The sequence below is a fragment of the Montipora capricornis genome, chromosome 9, assembly GCF_036669925.1.
Source record: "Montipora capricornis isolate CH-2021 chromosome 9, ASM3666992v2, whole genome shotgun sequence".
Taxonomy (NCBI): domain Eukaryota; kingdom Metazoa; phylum Cnidaria; class Anthozoa; order Scleractinia; family Acroporidae; genus Montipora; species Montipora capricornis.
The window spans coordinates 2,364,389-2,379,284 of NC_090891.1; the positions used below are offsets into that span (position 1 = coordinate 2,364,389).

The 14,896-nt window shown below is 41.7% G+C and overlaps 1 protein-coding gene across 1 annotated transcript in view; it reads left to right on the forward strand.

Annotated features, from left to right (window-relative positions):
- The window catches only part of LOC138016203 (cytoplasmic FMR1-interacting protein 2-like), a 40,817-nt gene that overhangs the window by 24,247 nt on the left and 1,674 nt on the right, over positions 1-14,896 (forward strand). The window contains exons 14-26 of the mRNA XM_068863368.1: positions 1,496-1,592; positions 1,745-1,821; positions 3,176-3,293; positions 5,303-5,422; positions 6,131-6,330; positions 7,478-7,565; positions 9,184-9,327; positions 10,181-10,271; positions 10,595-10,725; positions 12,005-12,077; positions 12,167-12,261; positions 12,810-13,048; positions 13,479-13,626. Of these exons, the coding sequence (XP_068719469.1) occupies positions 1,496-1,592; positions 1,745-1,821; positions 3,176-3,293; positions 5,303-5,422; positions 6,131-6,330; positions 7,478-7,565; positions 9,184-9,327; positions 10,181-10,271; positions 10,595-10,725; positions 12,005-12,077; positions 12,167-12,261; positions 12,810-13,048; positions 13,479-13,626 (1,621 nt within the window). The remainder of the gene's footprint in view (positions 1-1,495; positions 1,593-1,744; positions 1,822-3,175; positions 3,294-5,302; positions 5,423-6,130; positions 6,331-7,477; positions 7,566-9,183; positions 9,328-10,180; positions 10,272-10,594; positions 10,726-12,004; positions 12,078-12,166; positions 12,262-12,809; positions 13,049-13,478; positions 13,627-14,896) is intronic.

The window sequence follows — 14,896 nt, forward strand, 5'->3', positions numbered from 1 at the left end:
TCACGACATCAGACTGAAAGCATACATGAGGCGCCTCTGGGAGCTGCTGAACGGTCCATACATGTCTGATGTCGGAGCACAGCACCACAACCAGATGTAATTCGCTATAGACCTCTTTCATTATGGCAGCCAATTAAAGTATTATATTGTTTTAATGCTGAAGGCCTATCTAGCGTCGCTACGACAAGCAAATTACAAAAGAATATTTGTTTCAAAATGAGGGCAGTAGATGTAATTAGCATAAAGACAAAAGAATGTAAAAGTGGTCGCCATTTATGAAAGTGGTCTATTTCCTGTATCCCAAATACAGTACTTTTTGGGGGTTCTTTACATAAAAATCAATACAAGTTATTTACTCGTGGGACTGTATCATTCTTCAGTGAACTGGATATCCATTGTTTTAATGCAAATGACCCCTCAAATTGAATTGTATTATGGGACTGGTGAAAATAGCAAATTGGAAAACGGGAGTACCCGGAAAAAAAACGCTCCAGTAAGGTTGAGATAGACTGGAATTCGGCTTACATACAATCTCCACAGTGCACAACACGTAGTATTCCCGGACGGTGCCCAACCAGATATTAAACCCATCCAACAGGACGTAACTTCGGTCGACAAACGGAAACCGGTTATTTCCCTCACAAAGTAACTCAAGTGAGCTGTATTCATTGGCATCTATCATCCTATTTTGACTGCAGCCTCTTTCTTCTCCCAGAATAAGCGGACACGACCCTCCCCACGCAAGCTGGTAGCCTAGACCTGAGATATCCTCCCTCTTCCCTGTCCCCTCTCAGTTTTACCCAAAAATCAGTGTTTTTATTTTCCCTCCCCCACCACCCCACCTTCCCCTCTCTGGATATGGGGAAGAAAGGACTGCAACAGTCTACATCATATTTTGCTTACAATGTTTCATATGTTAGCGATATGTACTACTAAATTTGTTGCACTGTGGGGTACCGAATATTAGGGATGACGAACTATAGTTGGGATGAAATGTCCAGGATTGGAACCGGTGTTTTCCTTTGGGCATGCCGTACTCATATAATATAATAAATCGCAATAATTTTTATTCACTTTAAGAAAACAGTGCTAAGAAAATACGCGCGCTCATTGGTTTAAAATAGTGTTTCTATAACTCGATGGAGACACAAAACTAGCACGAGCTGTTGACGTAGTGATGGCGCGAGCAAAGAGAATTTACATTTTGATAATAAGAGTTAACAAGTTGTTTTCCTTTTTCTCCTCGCATTGTTTTCTAAAAGAAATAGAAAACATGTACTCCGTGTTTCTATCGAGTTATAGAAACACTCGTGAAAGTTTGGGAGAACTCGAAAAAGCTGTGGAAACACTCACAGGCGGCTCGTGTTCCCACAGCATTTCTCGTTCTCCCAAACTTTCACTCGTGTTTCTATAACTCGATACAAACACGGTACATGTTTTCTATTTCTTAAATAATTGTCGATGGACTGATGCATTCTACTTTTCTTTTATATAGGTATGTTCTGTATCCTTTGGACCTTTACAATGACAGTGCTCACTATGCCATGACTGTGTTCAAGAAGCAGTATCTCTACGATGAAATTGAAGCTGAGGTAATTGTTTGTTTACCCTGCGAGCAGAGGCTCTTCCTAGATAAGTCGGGAAGAGGTCCCTGACTCTAGTTAATTCCACGTTCCTGTGATTTTCAAAATTAGGTTCTTTTCGTAAAATAACTCCTTTTTTAACGTCGTTGTCTTCCTCGTAGGTGAATCTGTGTTTTGACCAGTTTGTGTACAAACTCAGTGACCAAATATTTTTATATTACAAGGCTCAAGCGTGCAGGTGAGTTAACCCTTAACCAGGGGATGATAAGAGATATCAACTCTTGAATACTGTGATAGCATGCTCTTCTTCAATGTAAAGTTACATGTAGATGTTAAATTAGGCGACCGTGGAAATGACCGTGGCCTATTGTTGTTAAACCGGTGGTCTTTGTCTCAGAACAATAGGGTAACCATAACACTTTAAAATGGTGGCGCCGGTTGAATTTGAAAGTGAAAGTAAGAGATTCGAAAATTCATTTATTTACACACTTTTCGATTAGTTATGATCGCGCCATCTACATCTACATGTTCCAGCACTCGGCAAAGTCCCTTTTTGACTTACGGCTGTTTCTGCTTAGGTGGCCTCATACACCGTAAGCCTTTTTAGAGACATCACCGCCAAGCCGGCCACTTCTGCTGGAAGCCACAACACCGGGGACTACATCCCCTACTCTTATCGGTTCTTTAACGTCCCACTAGGAACTTATGAACATAGAAGGTATTTACGTGACGGGGCGTACGGTTTATAGTCCTTATCCGAGAAGATTTGAACCATTTACAGATGAAATTACACGGGCATCACTTTCTCCTCAGTTATTTAAAGATCAGAGCGTTGATCCGGCCGGCGTTCGAATCCTCGACCTCCCGCATGATAGCCCAATGCTCAAACAACTGAGCCACCGGTTATTCTTTAAAATCGCCTTCAAAAGGAGAATGCGGTTATTTATAAGCAAAGTCAACTTGGAAAGGAGTGCTGGTCAACTGTTATTGACATTTTGCATGCGCTGTCGCTGTTGTTTGTACTCATGCTTGTCTTTTTGTCGCTTTTGCCTCATGCAACCTCTCCGTAGAGGAGTTTTCCACTGTGAAGACAGTGTGACGGCTACCGAGGTCGACCCGTGGCTAGGTTGCCATGGTTACCTCTTGCTAATCGCTTTCTTTGCCAATCGCCTCATTTGCTCTATGGCACATACCCCTCCGATCACGTATTGACAAGTTAAGGGTGTTATCGTCAGGGTTTTCGTTTGAGGCCGGAGACCGGACGTTTCGCCCGGTGGTTTTTCTATTCCATGTCCGGTACTTTGATGCCAATACTTGAAGGGTTTGTTTCATTTTTTATTATTATAACTTTTTACTTGCTTACTTTGGCGCTTTGCGGCACCAAAAATGTCACGTCCAGTGTTTTAAGAAATATATCCGCTACTGTACAAAACTGTCGAAAACCCTGAAACGTGAGGGTCTTTTTATGTCTGCTGTGCCCAGTTGACGAAGTCGACCTTCTTAACCCGCAGTTTTGCTTGTTTACTACGTGTGCAGCAATTGCACGTAAATCCTTTGAAAAAACATACTTCTTTGTTATTTATACTTTGCAGTTTGTTGCTAGACAAGAAGTTCAAATCTGAGCTGGTCCGCATGGATGCAGAAGCCGCTGCCAAAATGAACACGCGCCCAAATAGATATGAAACACTTCTCAGACAGAGACACGTCCAGGTACTTTCCGTGCATTTTGTCTAGTCGTCCCGACGTCACCCGACGTTTGATTTTCCGAGCAAACGGTGAAATTCGTTTCCTCCCCAATTCCCTCTGTCTATTATTGGTTGCTTGACGCTCTCGATCGCTGGAGCCGATGTGTTACTGGGGACTTTAAGATCTACGACGCCAACCCAGTCTCCATCCAAATAATGTATACTGTGTACAATGGTAACTGAAGCGTGTTAAGGTAGAGTGTCTAGATTTTCATTTCATCATGATCGCGGGTGCTGTTGGGGGTTTGACTATTATCGTCAAGTTGAGACGCTTAGCGTTTGATTGAGATTATGGGAAATGAATATCTATGCCTGAACTCGCTGGACTCGAAGTTGGGAATGTTCAGTTAACAAACCTTTCACTTAACCACTATACTACCACGTCGCTAACTGCCAGAACATTATTGTCTTTTACTAATATGTCCATATTTTTTTTCTTCCGACTGCCGCTGTAAACGTGTATTATTATACATTAGTGTCACCAGCTCGATTTTGATTGGCTTTAAGCACGCAGCTAACTTTTCCTTGCTCTTTTTCTCTTACGTCGTACCTACAGACAATAGATTTTATATATGTCGAATTGACGTCATACCTATAGACATTAGTTTTATGCATGCAGAAGTGACGTCACCTAATACGCTAACCAGCATTTTTGATCAGTTTTGTCATGGCGGAGCTCAGCTAAGGAATATGCATAGTAAAACAATTATTGGCCAGGGTTGAGCATTATAGCGACAATTATCATGGCCTTTGGCTTTGATAATTATCGCTATCATGCTCAACCTCAGCCATTAATTGTTATTTGGTAAATAATCGGTACAATTGTCAGCCAATTGAGCTTTAGTGGCAAAGTGGATAAAAACAGTTCCTTCAAAGTGGGTGCTCTAGGTTCAAATCCTGTCTGGGAATGCAACTTTTACTTTTGGTCGGCTGGAACCCCCAAGAGCACCCGCGATCATAAAGAAATGAAAATCTAGACACTCTAGGTTAACAGGCTTCAGTTACCATTGAAGACTGTATACATTATTAGGCGGGAGATTAGGGAGCTTAAGCACGCGCGTTTTTGGGCCGCAGACGGCAACTGGAAGGGAGCTGTTTTTCCTTTTAATTTGTCTTCAAACACTCACATTTACATTGCTAAGTATATTTTCTCCATTACAAATGATTACTTTAAAAATCTGGGAGACACCACTGTCCTGGCACGCGAAATGTTCTCTTCCGGTTGTCGGCGTCCGCGTCTTAAAAACGCGCGTGCTTACAAATGTGACTCTTTCTTTCTCTATTTTTACTCTGAAAACGCTCTCACCGTTTTATTTTTGGGATAATTCGTCCACATTGTACGACGTGAACGAGATGGAATGATCGCGAAAGACTTGCGATATTGCAAAGTTATATTTTGAGGTGACGTTTTCTTCGACGTCGCTGTCGTAGATCTTAAAGTCCCTACTGTCTTTCAGTCTTTCCAAACCTCTCTTTTGCTCTGAAGACGGGTGGCTGCATTTATTTGTTACGGTTTGGTCTGTTTCCTTTGAAATAAATGCACAATACAGCCGATAAAGTGAATAGGAAGTACGAGTGAGCACGAAATGAAGGCAGTTTTACCAATTCAAAACTAGAGAAAATTGTAATTTCTTCTAGTTTATCCCATCTAGTTTACATCTTATGGTGGCTGGTAAAATATTCTATGACTGAATAAGTAGGAACAGCCTTGAACTTGATATTAGATTAAGAAATATAAACCGTTGTGAGCTCGCGTTGCAGAGAATGTCTTAGAAATTTTCAGACATGCATGCCACGCGTACTGCTCGCTGCTTTTCTTATTGTATAGAATTTTTTGGCCTCCAAATCAAACTACACATAAATACATTATCGATAGTACCGTGACCATTATAGTTTCAGTTTCACTTTTATAGGTTGTTTTTAACAGTTTTTTTCCATGAAAAAGTGTCTTCAGTTCTGTATATTTTGTTTCAGCTTCTCGGTCGCTCGATTGACTTGAACAAGTTGATTACTCAGCGTTTGAACAATGCCATGATCCGGTCATTAGACTGTGCCATCGGACGCTTTGAGAGTGGAGACATCTGCGGCGTTGTGGTAAGGGCAAATACGTAAAGCCGAATTTAAGAATTTAGATCACCGCTGTCACGAAGGGAAAGCCTGAAAATTTCAGACTTGGACGCGATTTGAACCCATGACCTCTGCGCTACTGTTGCAGTCACAGACCTACCAGTTGAGCTCTCAAGCCAATAGACCAATTTCGATATATTAAAATTCAGTCCGAAACAAAAGGCATCATCTCGAGGCTCTGGGGAATAAACTCATACAAATCCTTATATTTATTCCCCAGAGCCTCGAGATGATGCCTTTTGTTTTGGACTGAATTTTAATATATCGAAATTGGTCTATTGGGAGAGGATCTGAACACGAAGAGTTTACATGAGAGCTTCATTTGAAGTGCTTTCGTTTACGCTTAATTAACTAACGGGTTCATAACTACAACAATGTAATATCTGAAATTTATCCTACCTATATGGTACCCATTAAATGTATTTGGCTGTAGTCTGGTTGGCTAAAAAATGTGCATTTTACTTTATTATATTTCATTTAGCTTCGTCCATAGACCAAGGAGAATTTACTATGCGTCAAGAAAGTTACGAACTGTAAGGCCACAACAGCTTGACCAATTAATCACGCAGCCTACATGCAGATTCTTACAAAATATGCTGTTTAATTCACCAAGAATCTGTAAGCTATTTATTGATCAAATGATTGACTGATTGAATGATTGATTGATACTTGCAGGATTTGGAGAATCTCCTTGAAGTGAACCGCATGACCTATAAGCTTTTATCCAAGTGTGTCAAATTGGTTCCATTCAAGAACATGTTGAACGAGGCAAACCATTCAGTCTCGGCACCTTATGGAAGGATTACGCTTCACGTGTTTTGGGAACTCAACTTTGATTTCCTACCAAACTACTGCTATAACTCGTCCACAAACAGGTAAGAATGATGCAGTTGCCACGGTATGCACAAGGTCCCTGCCAAATTTAATTTAACCCTCAGTAAACGTTTGTCGCCTAAAATGTCGACTTTCTCTTCTTCTAAAGCTTGGTTTTTATTGGCGACGCAAGCACAAGAGAAAGCGTAAGTAGCTTCTGCTAATAAAAACGAACGTCGACGCAAGCATCAAAATCAACCACGGCATCCGCCATTTTGTTCAAATTCTCAGATGCGGGGAATCTGGAACATGCGCACAAAGGCTTTAATTGGCCAGACGTACCAAATTACTGTGTTTCGTTGTCACACAACGCAAGCGAACGCAAGCATATAAGGGAAAGCACAAGGAAAACGGAAATTTTGATCCTTGCTCTTGTGCTTATGCTTGCGTCAACCCCGTTTTCACGATGAAATAAGCGCTCTTATGCTTGCGCTTATCCTAGCTTTATTGTGTTGCCTTTTCTTAAACGAAGACATCCGAACTTATACGACCGTCTCTCGGTGTCCACCGCTCTTGGTATAGAATACCCAATGGAAAAACTGAGTCTTCAAGAAGAATTGTCAGCAGTGTAATACCGTTTTTGAATGACACATTTGAATCATGTTTGTGTGAGCTTTGAGTTTCAGGTAAAAAGTCGTTGCGTCGAGTGTGCTGATTCCTTTTCCCACGTCCTGCGGTTAAATTAAGGGATTCTTTCCTTCTATGTACCTGCAGTCCACACGCCAGAATACGATGGTTGTTGCTATCGAAGAGCACAGGTGTACACAAATCTAAGTGGTGGTTTTCCCAAATGGCTTGAAATGACCAATGTTGAGTTCTTTGGAGGACGTGAGCACAAAGACAATCATTTTTCTTTTATCGCGTTCCCCGTTTATGCTACTTTTGACATTTGAAGCCGATGTTTCATGCTGATAGAGTTAAAAAAATAGCAGTCATGTTAAATACGCGAATTTACCATTTTCGATGTCTTTCTCGTTGTCTTCAACTTCGTCGTAGGGGAACCTTTAACAGACTTAGGGGCTCAACTTGTTACGCTCCGCCATCGCTTATCGCAGCTCGATGGTTATCTGTGATTTGAGCATTTCGATACTACAATGTGCCGTCTCCAGAAAGACTTCCTCTTTCATGTTTCTCCTCTCTATCCGGCAGGTTTGTTCCCACGTCGCTGTCTTTGGTGGATAAAGTTTCCAGGGATCAAGCTCCAAAAGCATCGCATCATTACTTCTTTGGCACGAAGGTACTGGTGACTTAGGGTGTACATGAACCTTAGATTAATGTCCCGCCTCAGTCACGCAAACAAATAAACAGCCGAGAAGAGAATGGGAAAGAGGAGCGATATATAGTTGTGTATTATTCTCCTCTCGACTGTTTAAGTGGCTTCCCTGAATGAGGCAGGCGACTTTATTGGAAATACAAAAAAACGATATTGCTTTCAATCTAATCGATAAGATTGCAGATCCCAAATCAGATTTGTGGAGGCAGTGTGGCCGAGTGGTAGGGCGCTTGCCTTGATATTCGGAGATCCCGGGTTCAAGACCCGCTCTGACCACTCTTTGTTCCTGGTATTCCCTGGTTCAACTTCCCAGCTGCACTTGTAAATAGCCAACTGGTTTGCCTCCGGCCAGTTGGGATTCTTAACAGTTGTAGTTGTTGTGTTCTATTGTTTCGTTGATTGTGTTTCATTGGCCCTGAAAAGCCCCTATAGGGAGCGGTCAATTGAGTATGTATGTATGTATGTATCCCCTCTTAACTTGATGAGCGCAAACTGCCGTTTCGAGCCTAGGCCAATGGCCTCGGACTTTAGAATAGTAAACTTACTATTTATCATCATCATGTCTGGTAAAAAAGGTGCGATTCTCTTGGACAAAGCCTATTAAACGCTTTCGATTCAGCAGTCTAGTTAGCCGCTATACTCTCTTGAACTTAGTTGACACCCAAACCAGAGATACATTGCAAAAGGTCTTCGCAAACCGGAGAAATTGATCCGGAAATCAGCATCATGATTAGGTTACTCATCGTCTGCGTCTGTCGGTAAAATGATTTGGGAGCTGAAGCATGATCAATGACGGCTAATATCATTGGCCAAAGCCGTCAAAAATTGATCACTACTGTGTACATCGTAGGAGAGAAAGAACACTTTTGTTGCTTCATTCCTCTTAGGCATTGAGTAATAAAGTAATTGTTGAATTCTGGTAAGAGAATACGAGGAGAGAGAGAGCGGATGTCCGGTATTTGTCCCTTGTCGGATGAAAATGATTAGAATTCCATTTTTAGTTATGTGCCATCATGCGTGGTCATTTCAAGGACGGCACTTTATTGGCCAGTTGGCGTGGAAGTACACTGCGTGGTCATGGAAACAACATTGCCGCATAGCCGCAGTCTAAAAATAAACTTCCACTGATTATCATGGGGCCATTGAGCACGAAGATTCGCTCTATTACTTAGCTCATGTTCTCTTGATTCCGTTTTCAGGGCTTGCCTCGACCATCGCAAAGACCTTATCCAATAATTGTGTATTGTTGTGTGACGTTCTGGTTCTCATTAACTGCAGTTTTCTTTATTGTCCTAAGTAATTGCGCTTTTACAATCATCCTTTGTGGTTGGGTTAACAATTTCGCGCCACTTTTTCAACCAATTTCATGTAACCCCGAAACTAACGTCAACTTGCACACTAGCATTTTTCCGCGGTTTGAACAAGTTACATGTAATTGCTTTGAATTCTGAATGGGTCATCGCGCTGTTTTGCTCCCGTTCTTATTGGTCAGAGCAATATTGCCGGTTTTGCTGACACAACACTCCAATAAAAGCTACCCCACCTCACATAGTTGAGAGCTACGGTGTTTTTGTTCTTGCAGCTTCAGAATTCAGTGTTCAATGCCATTGGATCTCTGTACAGTAACTTCGTTGGGGACATCCATTTTGCTTGCATGGCGCGGCTGTTAGGTTACCAAGGCATTGCTGTTGTCATCGAAGAACTTCTTAAGATCATCAAGAGTTTGGTAGGTGGAAAAGTTTCGTCACTGTAGCGTTCATGGCGACCAATTCGTTTTGTCTTTTTCATTGTGCAAATTGCAGCGCCAAGCCTCATTTTTAGGTCGAGAATTCTTCATCGTCATGACACATCGTGTGCTGTAGGGGAATCTTTGATTTCATTTTTTGCTTCATTGACACAAGGCTATAGTTTTGTAATCAGGCAGCCGAAAACAAAGTACTGACTGTTGAATTTGCATTGTATAATGGTCTATCTCCAAAAATTTGAACCCGATATACCAGATAATCTCTTAGCAATAATGCGTTGAAAATTGAAAATTTTACAAAGAATGTGTCGGATCGTTAGCTTCTTTGCTGCCCAATAATTGAGCTCGTTATCAAAGCTTAAAATTGGCGATTTAAGCAGTCAAAAACTATGTTCCTTCAATTAACCCGTGACTTTTGGGAGTGAGACTTTACTCTGTCTGGCGACTGACGAATTTAATGGTCAACTGGGGGGCTTGGGTCTGGGGCGTTTGAGGTGTCAGTGGGTTAACTAAGTTTGAAAAGATCTTCTATCTTTTCAAGTCAATTTGTAAATAGCAGGATGCCTTGTGTTAGGAAACTCTTGCGTTATTTAACGCAACGAAATGTAAACAATGACTTTAGCAAAGATTTCCTCATTTCACATCAGAGGAACAGGTCTGTGTGTTTCGCCCAGAGTTTGGGGATAAGGACACCTTGTGTTGTCTTTATGACCTTCAGTGTTATTTATGACATCAGTGATTCCTGTTTTTTGTCAGTGCTCCACCACGTTCGGAAACCAAAAGCAATTTTGTTCATATCTCAGTAGTCTTGACTATAGTCATTTATTATCCTCAGCTTCATGGTCAGCTGCAGCAGTACATCGCTCAACTCATCGAAGGAATGCCCAAGAAATGTGGTTTACCACGATTCGAGTATGGTTCCACAGGTTAGTGTCTTCTCGTTGAATTCGGTCGTTATACGTTGCATGGTCTTTTTTATCGCTATGCACTTGTTTCGAAATGTTTTTCATGTTGGTAATACGTGAAAAAAATGCAAAACCTGGCCGTATTCAAGTCATCCGTCGGGCAGGAGTCAATTTTTTAAACATTTAGGTCTGGGTCGGTCTACAGTTCGTGGGAAACGTCGTAATGTCACCCCCTTACGTCATAGATTTCCCGAGACTTTTGATGTGAAATTAGCCAATAAGGGTCCGCGAAGTTTTTTAAACTGGTTTTTTTTTTTTTTTTACAAAGCTGTTTATTTCGACAGGTGTTCTGGAATATTATCACGCAAGCCTTGAGCCGATCATGCAGTATCCATACCTGAGAACCGATGTGTTTCAGGGATTAAGAGAGATTGGCAACGCCATCCTCTTCTGCTTACAATTGGAGAGCTTTCTGGTAAACAGCAAGCCTTGGTGATGTTATTAATCCTTTGTCGCTTCATTTTGCGATTTTCGGTTAGGTGTTGTCAAAAGAAATTAATTGTAGTGATTTGTACCAATCACTTCAAGTGTGATGAGACTATTAGCCTGCGAGTAGGCTCTCTCTCTTCGCGTGGCGATCGAGGAAGACGGGGACTGGGGTGGGAGGTTACTTTTCCTCCCACCCCCCTTTCTCTCGCTCACCCCTCGGAGATAGAGCCTGCTTGCAGGCTGTGAGCCTCTGATTAGAATTCAAATCAATTTTGTGTCCCTTGCATGAAGAACGGGAAAATGCGCGCGTGCAGTCGCCGGATTGAACTGTTCTTATTGGTTGAAAAGGAGGCGCGAGATTTCTTAGCCAATCACTTAACGTGGCAATCGTAATAGAGCGGTTTTCAGTTGATTGTCGAAAGAAATTAGCGAATTGCTTTGGTTTTGCATTACTTCACTCAGTGATTGGTTTACAGGTCTCGCGCCACTTTGTCAACCAATCACAAGTGAAACCAAAACCAATCGTGGCTCGCACGTGCACATTTTCCCGCGCTTGGTGTCGGCTACGTGTAATTACTTCGAGTTTTGATTGGTTTATTGGATTGTCTCCGTCCTTTTTGATTGGCCAAAGTAATTACTTTGGTTTTGGTTTTACGACATTCGGTTGAAACTCGCTCTATTATTGTAATAACTATTATTATTATTATTATTATTATTATTATTATTATTATTATTATTATTATTATTATTATTATCATAATCATGATCATAATCATAGTAATTATCATAATAATGAACTTTATTATGGTGTCAAGTGTATTTAGCGCTGAGGCACAAATTAAGGACACTGAACAGAAATCAAATCAAATCAACACATCAAATCATAGGTTGGTTTTTTTTTAGGAGAAGGGAAAACTGGAGCACAAGGAGAAAACCCTCTCGGTGCAGAGTAGAGAACCAACAAACTCAACCCACATATGACGCCGAATCTGGGAATCGAACCCAGGCTACATTGATGAGAGTCGTGTGCTCTCACCTCTGTGCGCCATCCCTTTGTGAGCTGACGTATCGAGCGTTAGCGCTTCGTCAGAGCGAACGGTCGAAATCATTCTCCAATACGATGGTGCACTTGCCTTTATCAAGTCGTTTGATAAAACCAAAATTTCGTCAGCTTCATTCCCCGCCGACCTAACACCACAGTTTCTTTAGAAATTATCCTCTACTTTCGTCTTTTGTCTGATGTTCTTCGATTCTCACTTTCTTAGTCGCAAGAGGAAATCATGGATTTGTTGCACGCTGCTCCTTTCCAAGGAATTATCCCGAGGCCATACCTAAAAGGTATAGTTAAGATCTTAATAATTCGGATTTCTCGATGCCTTCTATAAGCTGATTAATATTTTTGGCGTGTTTTCCCTTTTAACGAACAGAGGGCGAAAAATTGGAAAACAAAATGAAATCGCTGGAGTCGCAGAATAGCTCCCTTCAGGTGCTGACAACTATAACCAAGTTGGGAACAAAAGAGGTAGATATAAATCAGAATCGTAATAATCACGGTTTTTAAGTCCCGAGCAGATCCAAATGAACAGTAAGCACATGCGCGGGTCACAGCGTAGTGCTCTTATTACAGCAGCGCCAACCCTGGTTCGCACAAGGTTCCCCAAGTCGTGCTTCGTTGGCAGATGATTAAAGTAAAAAGTACAAAAAGTGATTTTTTTTTGCCTGCGATACACCTTATAATTCCAAAGGGCCAACGATTTTTTGTCATGATTGGTTTCCTTTTCTTCAAAGTAGCTCTTGTTGGCTCGTTTTCATCTCGAAATCCGAATCGCAAAATTCTTTGACCTCTGCGTTGCGGGTGGAATGCTCTATCAACTAAGCTATGAAGCCACTCAGTTGGGAACAGGTCAATTGTTGGGCGCATGTGTTCCCGTGAAAGGACTCGATGATTGAAATAAATGTATATATATGCTTGCTCACACGTTCCCCATGCAAGACAACTAGACTACAAAAAAGCTTTTGTGATCATATTCAACAATGCATTTCGTACATGTGAATATTTCCTCTTTGCAGCAAATTGTCAACGCCCAAGAAGGGGATTTATTAACCAAAGAACGACTTTGCTGCGGTCTTTCTATTTTTGAAGCTGTTCTCAAGCGAATCAAGTCTTTCTTGGTGCACGAAATTTGGAAAGAGATGCCCCCTGCTAACGGTGTGATGAACGTTGACGAATGCCGAGAGTTTCATCGTCTGTGGAGTGCAATTCAGTTTAATTATTGTCAACCTCTTAGGCAGAATGAACTAACTGTTGAGTAAGTGGCTCATTTAGTAGTTAATGAACTCCATGAGGTCACCAAGTGCATATTTTAACCCTTAGGAGGGGCACTTATTCGCAGCGGGGCGCTAATTTGAAGCTGGGCGCTAAATCGAGCATTTACGGTACATGCAATTGCTTTAATACGTCGCAATCAAGATCAATAACTTACGGACAAAATAAATTACTCACCGGAAAGATTACGACTCGAACAAGCCATACTTTTTCTCTTCGAGTGCTCGCGTTGTCTACGATTTTGTTATCTATGATTCTATGATAACTATGATTGTTTATATTCATAATTATCATGGCTGTCACGATTATCATAATTATCGTTCTCGTTATCAATATTTGAGTTGAGTGAATTGGAACGATAGTCCTGTTGTTGTCATCAGCCTAAATTTAAATAAAGTTAATTAACGTTGCAGGCAGTGTTTTGGAGAAGGACTCAACTGGGCAGGCTGTACATTGATTGCTTTATTGGGTCAAGAAAACCGCTTTGAAGCCTTGGACTTTTGTTATCACATCGTCAAAGTCTATGCGGTTGATGCAAGAGATGAAGTCGTTGGTGGAGTGGTGAGTTTGAGTAAAAATAACCTGGCACACAACATATTTTGGTCTTCCCGCGCAAACTTGATTTTTTAAAAGAATGGTGGGTTTTCCCAGCTTTCGCGAACCGGATTTTACTCTCTCTGACCTTGGGCCAGTTACGCCTGGTTTTTTTTTTAGTAGACTGCTTACGGGAGCCCGTTTTCTTTGAACTTCGAGATCGTGCGCATCAGCGAACTGTCGCCATTTTTGTTGTCAATTCTCTACTTGCACAAATCCTATAATACATCTCTTTTATCCCTCAAATTTTTTGCATAATAATTGTTTGCAATTACTCCTGGGACATTAAGATGTCCCGAGAGAAATCGAAAACAATGCCTCTGCAAAATCTTGGGGGGTAGAAGAGGTGCATTATGGGATTTGTGCAAGTAGAGAATGGCGACTCCGACTTGGGACTGGGGAGATCCATGCGCAAGATTTGTTGCTCTTCCTTGAGCGCCCTCGCCTTTGCAAACAAAGATTGCGGCAGTTCGCCGAGGTGAACTCGATCTCGACAGTCAAACGAGAATTAGGGAACTGTGTATTTGTTAAATGCAGTTAAATGCCCATTTAACTAAGTTAACCCCTACGAGCGTAGCGGTCATCTTTCTAGCGTTCAGTTTTTTCGTTGTCATCGCTCATAGCAGCCAAGAGAAACTCTTGGGCGGCCTTCGGTCAAGCTGTCAGCGGTCAGACTCATGCGTGCAGGCTTACGTGGATCGTCGTGGTTTTCGTCAGCCAGCTTTTTGAGTTTTTCTCAGGTGGTTTTCATCGTTGGTTTTTGAGCTTCCCCCACCCCACCCTAACCTCGTTCCCAGGGTCTCTTTGTCGACAATGGAGACCTTGGTAACGAGGTTGACTCCACACTACCCTTTATTTTTCCTTCCACTGAGTCCATTAAGGTGATGGGTGCCTGGAATGGGAGCTCATGGCTGTGTTGCGGGGATTTGCCAGCCATGGGGGTGGCTTTTTATCTATGGGCTGGCTGGCCACAGCGGAAGCCCCTGGAACACTACAAGCACACACCTCCCATTTTAGCGAGGCGGCTGGTGAACAGTCTATTTGATAATTTGAAAACAGCTTTTTGTTCGGTAAGAACACTGAAAACGAGTCAGAAGTATAGTTCTTTTTTGATGATGATGTTAATTGCTGGCGGAATTTAATTTTGGGATTGGTGTTAATGAACCCTTGAATTTCAGTGAAGGTGTGTAATTCCTACTGTGTATAAATTGTCGTGTGATTGGTTTTAGGGAGAGTT